This window comes from Chiloscyllium plagiosum, chromosome 9, assembly GCF_004010195.1.
Source record: "Chiloscyllium plagiosum isolate BGI_BamShark_2017 chromosome 9, ASM401019v2, whole genome shotgun sequence".
NCBI lineage: Eukaryota > Metazoa > Chordata > Chondrichthyes > Orectolobiformes > Hemiscylliidae > Chiloscyllium > Chiloscyllium plagiosum.
Window position 1 is genome coordinate 87166415 of NC_057718.1, and position 19975 is coordinate 87186389.

The 19975-nt window shown below is 39.9% G+C and overlaps 1 protein-coding gene across 1 annotated transcript in view; it reads left to right on the forward strand.

The window, feature by feature from the left end:
• Window positions 1–19975, forward strand: part of adgb (androglobin) — a 261632-nt gene that overhangs the window by 197503 nt on the left and 44154 nt on the right. Inside the window, exons 27-31 of the mRNA XM_043696854.1 lie at window positions 3002–3095; window positions 6510–6644; window positions 12508–12661; window positions 12830–13017; window positions 18349–18533. Of these exons, the coding sequence (XP_043552789.1) occupies window positions 3002–3095; window positions 6510–6644; window positions 12508–12661; window positions 12830–13017; window positions 18349–18533 (756 nt within the window). The remainder of the gene's footprint in view (window positions 1–3001; window positions 3096–6509; window positions 6645–12507; window positions 12662–12829; window positions 13018–18348; window positions 18534–19975) is intronic.

The following is a 19975-nucleotide window of genomic DNA, read 5'->3' on the forward strand; positions in this document are numbered from 1 at the left end:
CTACCTAGAGATACAGATAATAAGAGTTTCTATAGACTCTTAACAAAGAGTTACCAAAGTGAATATTGGTCCCAGAGAAATTGAGTATGAAGAATTAATAATAGAAAATCAGGAGATGTCAGATGAATTGAACAAGTATTTTGCATGACTTCATTATGTAGGATGCAAGGAACATCCTAAAAATAGCTGTAAATCAGCAAGTGGAAGGGAGAAAGAAACTGGAGAAAATCACAGTCACCAAGGAAGTGGTACTGAGCAAATCATTAGAGCTGCAGGCTGACAAATCCCTGGGTTCTGATAGAATTTAGGCTCAGGTCTTAAAAGAAGTGGCTAGTTAATTGATTAAATTTAATTTTCCAAAATTCTTTCGATTTATGGAAGGTTCCATTAGTTTGGAAAATAGCAAAAGTAACTCTTCCATTCAAAAAGGAAAGGAAATATAAATCAGGGCACTATAGACCAATTAGCTTAACATCTAACATTGGAAAAATGTTAAAGCTATTATTAAAGACATTATTGCTGAGCACTTAGTTAACTTCAGGATGTTCAGACAAGTCAACATGGTTTTGAGAAAGGAAAATCATTTTAAGTGCTGTGGAGAAAGGGTAATTAGTGGGTCTAATGTACTTAGATTTCCAGAAAGCATTTAGTATAATGGCTCATCAAAGATTATTGCAGATATTTAACCATAGTGTAAGAGGGAACATAATTGTAGAGATAGAAGGTTACTAGCTAACAGAAAATAAAGAGTGGTCATAAGATCCTCAGACAGCACCTTCTAAAGCCACAATCACTTCAATTTGGAAGGACAAGGGCAGTGGATATATGGGAGCACCACAACCTGCAAGTTTCCCTCCAAGCCATTCACAAAAACAGATCAAACCTGTGAAAGAAAATTGGTGCTTTGTGAAGTGGGGACTTGAAACATAGCTGATTTTTGGTCAGTAGAGGAAGGGCCAACCAGAGTGAAGGCAGAGGACAGTTGTGAATGAGACTATTGCTAAAGCAACATTGCCCAGCATTTGTGGAAGTAATGAGAGACAAGCATTCTGATCTCCCCCATACTGAAAACCACAGTAACCAAATGAGAAGTTTACACAGAGAAATTACATTATAAATTTGGAATCTTCACAATAACATGGAGAACTGGACTCTAATCTTCTGTTTTCTGGATAGTTGGAGAATGGATACAGCCTATAAGATGGATGCAGGGACTGCTGGGAAGTTCTGATACACTGATTACCCAGTAATTGCCCAGGTAGTTGAAAATTCCAATGGGAAACCCTCTCAAAAAACCTTGCACCTGAGTCTTTGGATGATCTTGATTTATGTACCTTAATAAAAGATGGAGGATTGATACCTGCTGTAACTTCTGATTGATAATAAAAATTGGAACAGCACCCAACCACCCCACCCCCCACCGCATTCCTCCAGTTATCCAAGGACACATCCTTGACTGCCTCCTACTCTTTAAAGGACCATTATATCTACACCCTCCAATCCAACCAGAAGCATCTGGATCCAGCTTCCCCACATCAACTAACTTGATGCCCAACTTGGATCCAGCCCAGATTGAACCGCACCACCCATGTTTTGCTTCCACCCCACCAATCTCTGGAACCAACCTATGAACGTCCCCAACCCACCTCTGAAATAACCCTATCCTTACTATAGACCTGACTACCTCCGCAACTCAACTTGAATCAGCACACCCAACCTCCCTGTCTCCTCCAGATCCGAACTCCAACCCACCAGACCTGACCCAAACTGACTCCACCCAAACCCCTAACACCCATTCCCAACCTTGCCTAATTAGCCCCCTGCCCACTTATGTACCTGCTGCCCTAACTCTCCTGTTACTTTGTCCCCCTACTCACCCTTGCCACCTTAACAGCCTTGCCACCCTGCCATCCAGCCCAATCTTCCATCCTATTCGCCTTGCTACCCTAACTTAACCTGCCATTATGTGTTGATGGTTGCTCTGCTTCGAAGTATTGTAAGAGTGGTATAATGAAGGCTCCAACCATAACTTCACTGCTTTTCAATCCTATACCTCTAGAAAGTATCACAGCATTTCATTTGTTATTTTACACTGTATTTGCAAGCGAAATAAATATAGAAGTCAGAAAGTCATTATTGTTAAATAATTGAAATGTGGAATTGATGAGGTCAGATCTGGAATACTCAGAACAAGTAGGCATCATTAGGTATTTTTTAATAAATGTCATAAATATGATAGAGGCAGTTAAGAGTATTATTGCTCAACATGAGATGATCTTATGAGGATAAAGTAGACATGCTGGGGCTCTTTCCATTGGAGTTTAGTAGAATGAGATATGCTATTATTGAGTCACACAAGATCCTGAGAAGAGTAGACAGAATTGATTCTGAAAAGATGCTTTCCCTCATGAAAGAGATTAGAACTAGGGATACCATTTAAAAATAAGTGCATTCCCATTAAGATGGAGATGACGAAGATTTTATTTTTATTGGGGGTTGAGAGTCTTTGGAACTCTCTATCCCAAAGATTGATGTGGACAGAATCATCGAATATTTTTAGGACAGAGGTAAGTAGATTCTTGACTTACAAGGGAGTATTATGGATAGGTGAGAATGTGAAGTTGAGACTGTAATCAGATCAGCCATGATCGTATTGAATAGTGGAGTAGGCTAGAGGGGCTGAATGGCCTGCTCCTGATTCTAATTTATATGTTCATATATTTACAGCACAGACACTGGGTATTCAGTTCAACAAGTGCATGCTAGTGTTTTTACTTTATAATTCAGTATTGCTATTTTCGTGATTTGTATGTGAACCTCTCAATTCATTTGCTCTTATTGCTCTTACTGTTGTTTTCCAAGTAGCTATATGGCTTTTTTACATTGCCTCACAAATGGCTGCACCTCATACACTAATATTAAAATTAACTTTCCAATTATGCACCCATTTTGCAAGTCTATTAATGTCTCCTGTAACACATATTCTTCTGTACCAATACAGGGTCAAAACAACACAATTATGTCAAAACTATCCTGCAGGAAATTTGGAATTTACTGGAATCAGACGTAGAGAATAATGCCTCGTACTTACTTAGGTATGATCCACTGAACACAACTGTGACGTTCAGATCTCCAAAGATGTTTCTTGAAATCTTGCTCATAATTATTATTTACTATGAAATGTACTTAGAAATGTAAATTGTCTAATCAAAGGTGCTATGGATCCACATGGATAGGAGAGGATGTGATTGATGGTGATTAAAATAGAAGCCCAGATTTTAATTCAGGAGCAGTTTCGTGGTTAGGTAATCAGAAACTGGGTTTATGTTAGTCCCCCAAAGCATTTAATTGATTTACAGAGGTTTTTCAATTTTTTGGCTGCGGCCTTCTAGATTGAGAGGCTTAACTGATTTCGAAGCACCAAGATTTAGCCAGAGAGTAGGCAGGGTGAAGGGAGAGCCGATGAATTAGGAACTTTGCATCAATAGGGAATATCAATGCTTTGGAGACACACACTGGAGTGCGCGGAATGAGGCTTAACAAAGATGACATCAGGTGGGGTGGCTGGATATTACAGTTGGGGGTGAATGGCATGAAACCAGATTGTTGATGAGCCAGAGACAGTGATGAATCTAGATGGAAAATATACAAAGAATGAGGAAGATTTAGAGACACAGATGTGAGAGCAAATAAGCTAGATTTAGCAGAGGGGCTGGAAGGCATTTGTGTGCTGGATACAGTAGTCTTCATCTCCTTTTAGATGCCGTATTTTCTAATGCTTCATTTTAATATTTATGCGATCAACATGCCTCCTGGGAGCGGAATAATCATTGATGCTCTGTTCCATCTTATTTAAACCATAAATTGGAGGGCTGGGGTCAGGGTTGAGATTTGTAATAATTTTATCCGTCACCTGACAAGTCAGACATGTTTTTTAGTTGAAATTCCCATCTAAAAGATAGAAATGGGTCACTGGTGTGGCAATATAATCATTGCTTGTAAATCAATTTATGTTTGTGGAAATGTTCCTTCAATGGTGTGCCATTTAACCAGAGTATCTACAAATGCCAAGGCTGTCCACAGCAGTAATGTGTTTACCAAACAATGTTGAATATTTTACCGGAATTATTGGCTTGTTGAAATCCTTTCAATAATTCTATTCTTGTAGGTTTTAATTAGGTGACATAGGAGTTTTGTAAAGGTAAAATTATACTTGTTTAAATTATTAGAAACACAGCATTTTCATGATTCTGTGGTGCCTGAATCTACACATAGCTTATGGTTTTTGGTGTTGGAGAATTTAAACAGTTTGATACTTCACGTTTCTGAACATGATAGGGAAGAATGAGTAGGAATGGAAAGAGATGATGTCTAGTAATCTTCTGAATGGTCAAGCTGGAGATCTTCACGACTCAGTAAGATTTAAAGTGCGGAGAGAACCAAAAAATATGACAAAGATAAGATAGAAATTCTGTAATGCTTTTCACGGTGACAAGCCTTCCCAAATCATTCAATATCCAATTAAGTACTTTTGAAGTGTTATCACTTATGTAAAATAGAAACTATGACAGCCTGTTGGCACTGAACACTGAAAAAAACAATGTGATAATAGCCAAAATCTGTTTTAGATATTGATTGAGGGCTACATATTGGTTCAAATCACCGGATTTTCTGTGCTCTTAAAAGTAGAACTGTGACGTCTTTTTCTATCTAAGAGGCCATCTGAATCCTCAACTTAACATTGCATCTGAGAAACCACTGGGTGGCACGGTGGTTCAGTTGTTAGCATTGCTGCCTCATAGCATCAGAGATCCAGGTTCAATTCCAGCCTTGGGTGACTGTCTGTATAGAGATTGCACATTCTGTCTGTGTGGGTTTCCTCCCACAGTCCAAAGATGTGCGGGTCAGGTGAATTGGCCATGCTAAATTACCCAGAGTGTTAGGTGAATTAGTCAGAGGGAAATAGGACTGGGTGGGTTACTCTTCGGAGTGTCGGTGTGGACTTGTTGGGCCGAAGGGCCTGTTTCCACACTGTAGAGAATCTAATCATATCCAACAGCACAGCATTCTTTCACTATCAGCCTGGATTTTGCAATTAAATCTCTGGAGTGGAGCTTTGTCTCACAACCTTCTAGCTACCCTGACTTAAGAAGGTTTCATTTTACGAAATTGCCATCTCAGTTGTATCTGCTCCTACATCCAGACTTACATGATCAGTAATGATGATTCATGCGTTGAAGTTCTGCTCACTATCGATTGGAGACATCATTGTGATAAGAAATTATGCAATTCATTGCTGTATCCTGGAAATAACAGGTTGCCTTTATGTAGATTCGACACCATTGTTAAACTGTAGGTCAAAGAACAAGTACAGATGAGGAAAGCCACAAAGCCACTTAGAAAATCCAATCACCACATCTAACTAGGTGAAGGATTCTAAATTTGTGTCATTCTATAAATTAGTCATTCATTGTTTAAAGAAGATTTATCAAATAATCTTCTATATTGTTGCTTTGATTCTGTATCCCCATGTTGTCACGTACAGTTTAGTCTGATGCACCATTCTGGATCTACAGCGTTATAGCACATATTAGCCTTATTGTGTCACCTCTTGCTCACATTATTCCAAAACTAGGACGCCCAATTTTCTGCAGTGTGTCCATTTAATCCTGTCCTCTAGCATGGGCATTTTTTTTAATCTCATCTTTAGACTCTTTGTGTCTACAATTTTGCTAACTGTTCTCAAAAGGAAGGCATCTTCTCAATAGTTCATTGAGTTCTTTTGTTAGTAAGCAAAACTGGAGAAAGATAATTTCCATAACTATTATTTTGTTCCTTCATAAATGAATGGTACATTAATAGAAACAATAAAAGGGACAGTGTTCATGATTTGTGCTTATTTTATGTTCTTGATATTTTCTAAACAGCCTGTTCAGTAATGTTATTACACACCTCTGAAGCAGGTGGGACTTGTGTAATAACCAAGAAGAGTAATTGCACTTGCCCCGTAATCAATCACATCACAAAACAGATGACTGATTGATAGTGCACTAGAACTAATATGCTGTTAAGGCTGTGTAAGTTAGTATTGTTCTTATAATGTTAGAATTCAAAAATAAATAGACTTACTGAGGAACAAAATAGTGAGATGTAGGCTTGTTTCTCCTGCCTCTTAGCTGGATATTTTACTGCAATAGCTAATGTGAGCAAATATTTGGCTAAGTAGATACAACAAAATGAGTTAATGACCTCCAATATGTTCAGAGAAATTTTAAAGGCTTTGGTGGCATTAAAAGCATAGGGTGCAAACTGCCCAGCCTGCTGCTATCAAGAATTGAAGTATTGACAGGGCCTTGAAGCTATTGTTGCATTGCTGAGAAAGATCAAAAGTGTTGGTTAGCATTCATTCCCTCAAAAGATTTTTTAAAAAATAAGACCCCCCCAGTTCTTTTCTATGTATGTGCAAACATGGAATGTGTTTCATATCCATTTTCCTTTTGATCTTCCAGGTACATGCTTAATTTAAGTCCAAAACTGGCAAAACTGTATCCATTTTATGAAGATGAATGGTGTCGAACAGTATATGCAGATTACACAACCACATACAATGATCAGCCTCCCAATTCCTGGTTTGTGGTATTCAGGTATGAATAGAAGTTGCACTCTTTGATCCTGGTAACTTTCCCAAGAGATTAATCTGTGCACTTGCAGAAAACTACTTTCTATCACAAGGATTAGCAAGTGATTCTTTTCCATTCATTGGCCTTTTAAGTCAGTGATTACTAATAATTCCATTCATTACTATGTGTCTGTTCCAGTATTATAGAAAGTCGATTTTAATTGAACTACAAGTAATGTACTTGCACTGGGCAATAAAACAAATCTTTGAAATCGACGTTTCGAGCAAAAGCCCTTCATCAGGAAGGGCTTTGGCCCGAAACGTCGATTTCAAAGCTCCTTGGATGCTGCCTAAACTGCTGTGCTCTTCCAGCACCACTAATCCAGAATCTGGTTTCCAGCATCTGCAGTCATTGTTTTTACCTAATAAAACAAATCTAATTTGTTTGAAAATAAAAATTGTGCAAGTGTTACATGCAAAATGTGGCACATGACCAAGGTGTGATCACTTTTATATCTGGTTTTCACAAGATAATTTCATCAGGAAGCCCTCCAGACCACCTTGGTTCAACCAGTTAGAAAAATGTTAACGGTTCCCAGTTGCTTCTTAAATGATTCTAGGCTTTTGCCTCTACTATTCTATTTTGAAATTTAATCCCTACCTCTATATGACTGTTGAAAGGCCCAGAGAAATCAAAAAGGTAAGTATTTTATTCATTTGGAAAATTTATGATTTGTTTTAACAGCACAGCAGAACCAATACATATATAAAAATATAGAGTTAGAGTAGCACTGTCTTGTCTTTCACACGTGTAAATGTTGTTTCTATCAATAAGGGCAATTTAAGCAGGACCTGCAATTTGAAGGAAAATCTCAACAAAATGATTGCTTAAGTGACTCAGAGCAACTCCAGGTGTCCCCTGCTTTTCAAAAGTTCACTTTTTGCCATTTCACTTTTACGAAAGACCTACATTAATACTGTTTTTGCTCACTGAAAGAAATCCAAAGAGGATTTTTGCTTTTACGGAAAAAATTGTACCACTGTAATTGCTTCTTCGCTTTACGCCATTTCAGCTTACAAAAGGTTTCATAGGAACGCTCTACTTTTGGATAGCGAGGAAAACCTGTATCAGTATTTAAGAATCAAACTCTTTCAATCAAATTTTCATCACTTTCTTGGAAATGCAAGTTGGGCCATGTCCAACTATCACATTAGATTAGATTACCTACAGTGTGGGAACAGGCCCTTCTGCCCAACCAGTCCACACCGACCCTCCGAAGATTAACCCACCCAGACACAGGGAGAATGTGCAAACTCCACACAGACAGTTGCCTGAGGCTGGAATCGAATCTGGGACCCTGATACTGTGAGGCAGCAGTGCTAACCACTGAGCACCATGCCACCCTAAGTTATGAATGAGCTCACATGCACATTTTTCACTACAGGTGGAGGCAACAGTTGAGGTTGGCACAACCTGAAGCAACTCAGCAAGCTACACTCCCCAACCTTTTTCCATGCCCTGCAAAATGTTTCTTCCTCCAATAATTATCCAATACACTTTTGAAAACCACAACTGGATCTGTCAAGCATATGTCGGCCATAACTACTCATGGCACCATTAGCTCTTTTGCCATTGACCTTAAAATTAATGTGATCTGGTACTCAACTTTTTTTTAAAAACGAGAACAGTTTCTACCTAGCTACTCTGTCCAAATCCCTCGTGATTTTTAACATTGCTATAAACTCTGTCAGCATTTGTTTTCTAAAGAAAACAGACCAAGCTTCTCAACTCTATCCTTGTAACTCTGGAAACACCTTGGTTAGTCATTTCTGTATTTTGTTTTCTAGTGTCTTTATGTCATTCTTAAAGTGTGCTGCACAAAATTATACACAATATTCCATTGAGGCTGGATCAATTTTTATAAAGTGTCACCATAATCTCCTTTTGCGCTCTGCACATATGTATAAAGCGCAGAATCCAATGAATCAGCTCGGCTTTCTCAGCAAACCCTGCCATAAATAGTGCTTATATGTTCCCAAGTTCCTCTGTTCCTGCCCCTTTATTAGGATTCGATTTTATCGTCATATGTACTCAACTCCAGGAATACAATGAAAAGTATACAAAGTCACTGTTCTGCGGCTCCATCTTCAAAAACAAAATATAAAAATCAGAATTTTTTTTTAAAAAAGATAAAAAAGAAACAGAGCCAAAAGAAAAACAAAACTCATCCAGATCTTAAAGCTCTTATCCAAATGAAAAGGAAAAAGTCCAATTTTAAAGTCTAATCTCCTGGACCTAATGATGGGAGTTGATTGAGAAGGTGCTGGCCTAGTGGTATTTATCCCTAGGCTATAATCTAGAAACTCAGCTCATGTTCTCGGGACCTGAATTCGAATCCCGCTGCAGCAGATGATGGGATTTTAATTTGATTATAAAAACTCTGGAATTAAGATCCATTGACGATCATGAAACCATTATCGATTGCCAGCAAAAACCCCATCTCGTTCACTAATGTCCTTGAGGGAAGGAAATCCTCAACTGGTCTGGCCTACCTGTGACTCCACACCCACAGAAACGTGGTTGACTCTCAATTGCCCTTGCCAATAACTACAAAGTCTCATGGAAATAAAACTGGCCAAATCACCTGGCATTGACCAAGGCACCAGAAAAGGCAGTGACAGAAACACCCCTGTGGACTCTGCGAAGTCCTCCTTATTAACATCTGATGGCTAGCGTCAAAATTGGGAGAGCTGTCTCACAAACTAGTCAAGTAACAACCTGTTATTGTCATATTCATGGAATCATATCTTAACAGACAATGTCCCAGACACCACTATCACCGTCCCTAGACATGTCCTGTCGCATTGGCAGGACTGACCCAGCAGAAATGGCAGCACAGTGGTATACAGTCGGGATCAGAGTACCACGTAGGCCATTTAGGACTGAGATGACGACTAATTTCTTCATCCAGAGTGGTGAGCCTATGTGGAATTCTTTGCCACAAACAAGTAGTAGTGTGGCCGAGTGGTCTAAGGCGCTGAACTCAAATTCCCGTCTCAGTTGAGGTGTGGGTTCCAACCCCAGCAATCCAATCGTACTGGCAGCCCATTCCTTCGCTGCTTTAGATTTTCCTTGCTGCCTGAATCATGCGCTGCTATGCACCATCTTGCTCAAGATGTTTCCACACTTCTTTCGGGTGGCATGGTGGCTCAGTGGTTAGTACTGCTGCCTCACAGCACCAGGGTCCCAGGTTCGATTCCAGCCTCAGGTGATTGTCTGTATGGAGTTTGCACGTTCTCTGCGTGGGTTTGCTCCGGTTTCCTCCCACAGTTCAAAGATGTGCGGGTCAGGTGAATTGCCCATGCTAAGTTGCCCATGGTGTTAGGTGCATTGGCTAGAGTGAAATGGGTCTGGGTGGGTTAATGTTCAGAGGGTCGGGTTGGGCTGAAGGGCCTGTTTCCACACTGTAGGTAGTCTAATCTAAGTGGTTAAGGTGTAAGCATTAAGTGTTTTGAAGTAGCAATAGCTCTTAGAGCTAAAGGGATCAAAAGGTATGAGGATAAGGAATTACAGAATACTGAGTTGGGTAATCCGCCAGGATTGATCATATTGAATGGTGGAGCAGGTTTAAAGGGCCAATTGGCCTACTTCTGCTCTGATATTCTATGTTTCCTCTTGAGGTCGATCACTATTCCCTTGTTTACACTGCTGGTCACCCATTTTCTTAAACAATACGCAGGAGCCGCCTGGCTTCCACAAATGTTTATTTGCGTTTTATATATATTTTATATTTTATTGAAAAAGGTCCAGAATGCCCTTTCTGCTATTTGATTAGCTCCCTCTACTGGCAGAAACCAGCCCTTAAAAATATGTATTCCAATGATCATCAACTACTCTCTATTTTCTCTGGAGCTTGTCCTGTTTCGTTGTTAAAGGGACCATCATTTACAGCATTGTTACTCCTAATCATTCATAATAATCCCAAGGTTTCTGTCACAACAACTTTTAAAATTGTGTTCTGCACACCAAAGTCTAAGTCATTGAAGTACATCAGTAAAAGCAGTTATCCTCGTACCAATGGCTCGAGACGCAGCTACATCCCCACCTCCACTTTAAAATCAACCAGTCACCACTATCCTTCAATTCTTTACACTTAGTGAACTTTCTATTCATTCTACCACTTCATTTTTAATTCCATGGGCTGTGATATTTGTTGAAGGTCAGTGTGGGAGAGAGAAGGAAAGAGAGATTAAGGCAATAGTTGATAGTGGCAAAACAAAATACAGAAGTTATCTTTGTGCACTAAGAAGTTCCTAGAGCTGTGAGCTGTTGGCTGAGAGAACCAGACACAATCACCCTTGGCATGGTCTAGCTAAATCTAAAAATGAATGAATAAAAAAGTTGTGTGCCATCTCGAAATACCTATGCCTTGGGCTCAATGACTGAAGATGGGAACTAGGTTAACGATTGGGATAGGAGGGAGCAAACATTCTCCTTTTCACTTGTTCAGTCAAATTGACTCGTGCAAAAATGATCAGTTTGACCCCAAGTCGAAGTCTGCACATTAATCCTAGGAAATTGCAAATGAGATGCCTCCATAGCTAATGTTAGGATCCAAAACCCTATTTACAAACCTTGATCGGACTAAAAAAAAAAATGCCCACTTAACTTTGGACAACTTCTACATAATCTGGGTGTTGGTGGTCACTGCATCAGGATTTCCACAGGGTCCGTACACACAATTTCAGTCCACATTGCTACAGCAATAATCGGGCCATCAGAATATCTGAGCTATTACTATGTTGACAGCCCTAAATTCTCAGCATTGGAGCTCAGAAGTAGAAACCATCCATGTTTGGAGCTAATGTCAGGATGGGACTTAGATGATGAATCAGAGAGAACTGGAATGGAACTCTAAAATATTGCAGCACAGTACAGAGTCAATGAGACAAGTCTAGTGAAGAATAGGGTACTTCACTAATTTAAGGGAATCCAACCAAATTTGCAATTGTGGCTGGTAACAACATGGCATTAAATGCTATTTAAGTCAAGCAATCTTACCTCACTATTGTCCCTATCTCTGAGCCAGGAGACGCAGCTTCAAGTCCCACCTGTTTCAGAGATGTGTAGCATCATCTCTGAAAAGGTTGATTCAAAAATATTTCCCTCTGTTCTGCCTTGCCTCTCAGAAGTTACTACATTGTGGACCTCTAGGATCACAAATCCCTGGAGAGCAAGTTTACAATGATTGATACTTTTAATTTGTTGACTGAATTGATCCTTTGCCATAATTCCCAACCCAACAAAGTAAAGGTCTGTGATTCAAACAACAGTCCAGTCGCAGGGAGTGTCATTACTAGTTTTTCACTAAAAGTGAAGTTTGGAAGAGTAGGAATAGCGCTAGATTTAAAGGCCAATAACCTATCTATTCTGCTTTAATAATCAAAGAGAGAATATATGTTTGACTGTAATATGTTGATAGTTTAAAAATATCAAAGTTTACCTGTATTAATTGGTTATCAAAGATGAAATCCAAAATTTAAGTACAAATCTGATGCAATTAGATTGTAATCATCATTTTATACAGAATGTTTTATTATCTTTTGGTCAGTTCTTATTTCAGTGATTAGTTTCTTATTGTAAAATGTTTGCAGATGCAATATATTCTATTTTTCAGTTTTTCGCTCTCTCAAGAAACATGTAAATTACCTTGTGAACTCGGTCTGCCATCCTATTAATCTGTCTCACAAATTCTTTATGTTTAAAAAAAACTTCGCGAATTTTTTTTTTGCTATTTACTTCCAAGTCCAATATTTGTCCTTTTTGTTCCCTTTGTTTTCACTTTGCTATGCTTTAACTACCTAACTGAACTTTGTTATGTCTACAGAGAGGTGTTTAATATCCCTAAAGACATGCTGATTGTGCCAAAGATTTACTCTGCACTGACCACTTGCGTTCTTCATGTGGTCAATAATGATACAGGAGAAGAAATACCCAGGGTTTTTCAAAAAGTAGCTCCTTATACATATAAAAAAAATTTGGTAAGTCAATCTAGTAAATGGAGGTGTCATCCCCAATGTGTAATTTTGTTTGGAATTTGCTTCTCATTTCTTTGGTATTGTCCTTTGATTGTGCAGATATTTCATTCAAATTAGCAAAAACTCAATTATAAGTGGCTACCTAAAACTGCAAATTTTATTTTTATTTAGAACGGCTATACATTCACAGCTGAAGCCCAGACAGGGAGTTTCCCAGTTCCCAGTGGTAAATGGAGATTACGTTTGTTTGGCTCCAGGCATCCTCTTCCTGTTCTGGCAAATGAAACTGTCAACAGCAGCTTTTCAATAAAGGAGATTAAGTCCTACTACATTCCAAATGACAAAAACATCATCTTCAGGTAGTCATAAGAAATTGCTTTGCAACTTAACATTACCATCTTGACACATCTTGAAAATAATCTTAAACTAGTCGCTGATTCCATTTCCTAAAATGAAAGTCTTGTGAAAAGTGACAGCTGGATGGAACTAAATGAATAGAATCGCTCAAGTACAAAGTGGTTTTAGTGCAAGATCAGAGTGATCCTCAGCTGGTGCATCCTGATATACTGTTTATGAATTCCAACTGAAAGGAATGCAATTTACTTTTTTGACTTGAAGTAAGAATAGAATCGGTATTAGATTGCCCTGGTTGAAAAAATTAGTGATTTTTGAAAAAAGGATATAGATAGTTTTTGAAGATTTTCTGACAGATAAAGTGATATAATCATAGAATGACGCCATCAGAAATGGAAGTAACTTGGTCTACTATGTCTATAGTAGACATACTATATCTTTGATAGTGCTATCCATTTGCAATATTCTCTTGCTTTCCTCCTATGCTCTGTAAATCTTCCATTCAAGTACTTGTTCAATTCTCCTTTGAAAGTTTACTATCAAATTTGCTTGAAGCACATTCCTGGGCAGTGTGTTCCACGCAAGAAATACTTTCCTCATGTTATTTCTGTTTTTTGCATTTGTATCCTCCAATCACCACACCTTCTTCCACAACAGATTCTTCTTGTTTACCCTATGAGAACATTTCCTGATTTCAACACTTCTTTCAAATACTCCCTTGATGTCCTCTGCTTTGAAGCAGTTTGTGTCCAAATGTAGTGAGATAACTTTTAACGTGGACCGACAAGTGACAAGTAACATTTGTGCCACATAGGTGCCATGCAATGGCCTTCTCGAATTTCAGAGAATCTAACCATCACTCCTTGATGTTCAATGGTATTACAATCACTGAATTCCCCAATATCAATATTCTGGGGGTTTCATTTGACCAGAAACTGGGCTGGACCGGATGAACACAAGAGCAGGTCAGATGCTAGGAAATTTCACCTCCTATCTCCCCCATGTCTGTCCACATCTCCAAGGCACAAATGAGGAAGGTGCAAGAATACTTTCCACAAATCTGGAGCTCCAACAACACTCAAGAAGAGACCACTCAGGTCAAAGTATGCTGCTTGATTGGCACTCTATCAAAATTCAGTCCCTCCACCACAGATGTACAGTGGTAGCAATGCATACCATCTGCAAGATGTGCTGCAATAACTAACTAAGCCTCCTTCAAAGCACCTTCCAAACCTGTGGCCTCTACCACCTAGAAGGACAAGGGCATGTGGACACTCATTGCCTGGAATTTCCCTTCCATGTCCGATACACACTATATCGCCATTCCATGACCATTGCTTGGTCAAAATCTCAGAACTCCAAACTCAACAGTCTGCAGTCTACATCCAAAGACTGGCAGTTTAAGAAGGCAAGTCACCATTACTTCCTCCGAGACAATTTGGGATGGGCAACAAATGCTGGCCTCGCCAGCAAATACTCACATCCTCTGAATGAATGGGGGAAAGTCCCAGCTTCTCTTTACTTTTCCTGTAACTGAAATCTTTCATCCCAATTATCATTCCAGTAAATCTTCTTTGCACCTGCTCCAAAACCTGGATATCCCTCCTAAAAATGTGCTATCTAATATTGGCCATAATGGTCCAACTGAAGCAAACCCAGTGTTTGATAAACATTTTTGTTCAAGTTTTTTTTAACTCTACTCTATCTCTCCACAAATAAAAGCAAGAGTCCCGTATGTGTTCCTGTTAAACAGCCTTCTCTATTTGTCCTGCCACCTTCAAAGTTTCCTGTATATAAAATTCTTTATACTCTGTTCCTGCACCTCCTTTAACACTGGGCCATTTACTTCATATTATGTCTCCTATTTTTCTAAAAAAAATGTATCATTCAGATTTCTTAATTTTATTCATAAAGTCGAAAAGGGTGGTGCTGGAAAAGATCAGCAGGTCAGGCAGCATGCGAGGAGCAGGAGAGTCAACATTTCGGGCATAAACCTTTCATCAGGAATGTGAAGGGTGAAGGGGGATGAGAGATGAATAGGGGAATGGGGTTGAGGCTGGGGTGAAGGTAGGTGGGAAGGTGATACATGGCTGCAGGTGGGGGTAATTGTGATAGGGAGGGAGGGTGGAGAGGTGTGGTGGGAACGAAGATGGACAGATAGGACATGTCAAAAGGGCAATGCCAATTTGGAGGGTTGGCGTTCTTCCTCCATTTGGGGGGTTGGCTTTGATTTGGCAGTGTAGGAGGCCCAGGGCTTAGATGTCCTTGGGGGAGTTGAAGTAGTCGGCGACATGATGGTGGGATTGTTTGGTGCACACACCCAACGATTGATACTTACAATTAGATTTCATTAGAATTAAATTTTATTGTCATGTATACTTAAGTACAGGAATACAGATGTACAGTGTAAAGTACACAATGTCGCCATTCTGGAAACCAACTTAAGTACAAAGGTGAAAGTGGGTACTGCAGATGCTGGAGATCAGAGTCAAGATTAGAGTTGTGCTGGAAAACCACAGCAGGTCAATCAGCATCCGAGGAGCAGGAAGATCGGCGTTGAGCAGGAGCCCTTCGTCAGGTTTCCTAATGGGGGCTGTTAGTAGCCGATAATAGGCGTGCGTAGTCATGGCCCATGTGATAACAAGACCTGAAGTGTGGGGGCTGGTGGCAGGTTGGGGTTGGGGTAAGGACATGGCCTTAAACGCTAAAGTTGTTGAACTCAATATTAAGTCCAGAGGCCTGCAGAGTTCCTACACAGAAAATGAGGTGCTGTTCTTCCAGCTTTGCTGGAGCACTGCAACAAGCCTGAGGCAGAGATGGTGGCTGGGAATCACAGTGGTGCGTTGAAGTGGCAGGCAACTGGAAGCTCAGGGTCTTTTTTGTGGACAGAAATGTGCAAACCAGTCACTCAATCTGCAGTTCATTTCCCCAATGTAGATGAGACCAAATTGTGAGCAGCTGATTGAGTGAAGTGCAAGTAAAGCACAGGTTCACCTGAAAGGTGTGTTTGGGCCCTTGGATGGTGAGGACGGAGGAAGTAAATGGGCAGGTGTTACACTGTCTGTGATTGTAGGGGAAGGTGCCATGGGGCTGTTGGGATGTGTTGGGAGTGAAGAAGGAGTGCTTCAGGATGTCCTGGAGGGAATGATCCCTGCAGAAGGTTCACAAGGGAGGGAAAGGGAATGTGTTTGATGGTGGCAATCCATTGGAGGTAGTAGAAACGGGGGCTAATGATCGTAAGCATGTGGATGCTAGTTGGATGGTAGGTCAGGACAAGGGGGACTCTTGTTATTGTCGGAGGGAAGACAGAAGGTGAGGTCCAAAGTGCAGGAGAAGGTCGGACCTGGCTGAGGGCACTTCAGCCCTCACCCCTTCTCTTCCTGCCCACATCCATAGGATCATTAACCACCATTTCCACCACCACCAGCAGAATGCCACCACTAGACATATATTCCCTCCCCTCCCTTGTCAGCCTTCCACAATGACCATTCCCTCCAAGACACCTTCCCCTGCAGTTACAGAAGGTGTAACATTTACACATTTACTCCCTCTCTTCTCACCACCCAAGGCCCCAAGCACACCTTTTGGGTGAAGCAGTGCTTTACTTGCACTTCACTCAATCAGCTCACAGTTTGGCCTCATCTACATTGGGGAAGTGAACTGCAAATTGAGTGACTGGTTTGCACATTTCTGTCCACAGAAAAGACCCAGAGCTTCCAGTTGCCTACCACTTCAATGCACCACTGTGATTCCCAGCCACCATCTCTGCTTCAGGCTTGTTGCAGTGCTCCAGCAAAGCTGGAAGAACAGCACCTCATTTTCTGTGTAGGAACTCTGCAGGCCTCTGGACTTAATATTGAGTTCAACAACTTTAGCGTTTAAGGCCATGTCCTTACCCCAACCGCCCACCACCCCCCACACTTCAGGCCTTGTCATCACATGGGCCACGAGTTATCGGCTACTAACAGCCCCCAATAACAGCTATTCATTCCCCAGACTGATCTTGAGCCAATCCCAGCAAATCTGTCTGGTTTTTTTTCTCTCTTTGGGCTCTACCTAAATCTATCATTTATTCTTCTGCCTCCCCCCACCACATCTTCTGCATTAAAAAAGAATAGAGCTTGAAGATCAGTGACTTTGACTTTAGTTGGCTGTTAATGGCAGTGAAGCTGTGGAGAAGAGATGGCTCAGGACTGATGGACTCTCTTGAAGTTATATCTTTCTTTTTTCCTTATTTGTACGTTATTTGACATGGTGCCGAATTGTGACAGCAAATGAAAGCTTTTCACTGTAATTTTATTGTATTCTTACTATAAAGTTCACATGACAATAAATCGTTCATTTATTCATTAAATACCAACATTTTCATAGCTGCCATTAGTTCTGAAGAAGGCTCACTGAACTCAAAATGTTAACTCTGATTTCTCTCCACAGATGCCATTAGAACTGTTGATTTTTCCAGCGGTTTCTTTTATTTCTGATTTCCAGCATCTGCACTTCTTTCAATTTTTTCCCCTTTAAAATTTCAATGGTTGATACCCCAAGGCACTTGAAACCACTTAGGTTTGTGTAAACAAAAACTGTGAAGTTAGTACCAGAGATCAGACTGCTAGGTTAATCAAAGCTGAGTGCCACTGTTTCAACAATCTAATGATTTGCAGAAATCTCAGCCAAAAACAATACTTAGGCTTAGCTGAGAGCCCAGACAGAGGAGAGCTGAAACAACTGAGTCCCCACTTGATTGACTGATCTGGCTGTCTGGCCTCTAGCATCAATTTCACAATGTTTGTTTGCAGAACCTTGAGTAGGAATTATAGAGAAATAAATTACAGTTAGCAATTATTGAATTCTTGCAGTTTTGCAGAACGTCACTGAGTTGTGGTTTATTTCTGGAACATAAATCCCCTGCAGGAAGGGACTGAATATAGAGGGTGCTGCAATTGCTAATAAATCATTGTTTGTGAGCCAATTTATTGCTGATATTTTGGGATTTACGATAAACTTGCTGAGACGATAATCCCAGGTGGCACATATGGTATTTTACCAACTGGCAGTATTTGAGGGAATCACATATGCAAGATTCTATAATCCTCTATTTAGACCCATTTTCAACCCAGATTCATTTATCTAGTGTTACAGCAATGTGGGCTTCCTAAAAAAATTCTTGCTGACTGGCTCATTGATACTGCTGTGCTTTATAACAAACCGTCAAAAATTACAGGAGGTGCAACATTGAGATATCTTAGGTTTTGCTATTCAGGATTGTAGTTTTGCACACCCTAATTTCTATCTGTCTGTTGTTAACAATAATGTATTTCTGCTGACACCTGTTGCAGATTCCAGGTCAATGTGTATATAACTCATCAAGCTACACTCCATGTACAAACCTCCAAACCAGATGTATACATCGAGCTACAAATCCTAAACAGAAGTAGAGAGGTAGCCAAAGCAACTGGAAAAGGCCATGCTATAATCCCTTCATTCCTGTTTGCCTCAGGTACAGAACGTTCTACTACTTACGGTAAGCATGGTACCAGAATTCTTCGATTTGCTTGTATTCTTTTCTCTCATTATTTCTCTCGGTCTCTCACCCTCTTTTTCCTTTTCCAACATTTTTTTAAAAATAACAAGAGATAGTTTTAAATGATCTAAGGTGGAAATTACCCTGTCGGCGTCATACAGAGAAAAATGAGGGGAGAGGAGTTTACACAGCAGAAAAGTCTCTTTCACCTCAGAATACCTTAGAACTAATCTCCTATTGGAACAGAATCAAACAGCACAGAAAGACAGCATCCAGTGCATCAAATTCATCCTACACTCCTATTCGTGACCCATAGCCCTGCAAAAATCTGCTGTTCAACTACTTATCCAATAATGTTGGGAAATTTCCAACTTAATTTGCTTCCACCATCATTTTACTAGTGTATTCCTAATCTTAATAACTTGCTGTATAAAAAGGTTTCACGTCATCTCACTGATCTTCATTTACTCTTCAAGATTTATTCTTCAGGAAATTAAAGTTTCCTCAGTAATTCAAAGTGTTAAGATCAGCCACTTATTTTTGATTTCCCCAATACAAAACATCATACATATTGAAATAACTCCACAGAACCTAGTATCCATCACCAAGTCACCCTTTATATACATATGACCAGTCCTTGACTTTAGTACTGCCTCATCCAGAGTCAGGTACTGGACTGTCAGTACTCTGACATTCCCCCATTTTATCTGATGGCCAGGGCTGCCTGGTTGGATCAGATTCACAGCCCAAATCAGGGAACTTATATTCTATGAGGACCAGCTCAGTGAACTCATTACACAGAGGTGCTAAATACTAATTATTTTTTGTTTACATTGTTGATGCTGTTTAGACTCTCATAGCATGCAACATATTATAGGTGGTACAACAACTGGCATCAGTCTGGAAACCCTGAAAGGCTGAAAGGACTCCAATTCAGTAAATCCCTAGAGTTGTAGAATCTGTAACAACAGAGTGAACTAATTTAATCAATTATGTTTGTGCCAGCTGTTTGAAAGAGTTATTCAATTAGTCCCACTCATCTCTTTCTGTTGAAGAAAACTCTCAGACTCGGACCTTGCGAACTGATTAGTTTATGACACAATATATCATGGGGAATTCACCGTCCTAACTGTGGCTCAGTGTTATTCCAAAGTACGTCAGGGTACTACGGGATAACATAGAGAAAGCAGATAGGATCTGACCATTAATTACCCAGTTTGGCTGCTTACAAGTTGGTACTAAATTAGAGGTTAGTCATTAAGTTCAAAATTAAAGCACTATTATGCATTCCACAAGTGGACAGATCAAGTGGTATCACCACCTGCTATAGTTACACAGATTGCTAATACTAAGCAGAGATATCCCTAATTGGCTGAATAACTGTAAAGAGGCAATAACTAGAGAAGGAAGGGGGACTAATTGGAAAGTCTATGTCAGCTTGA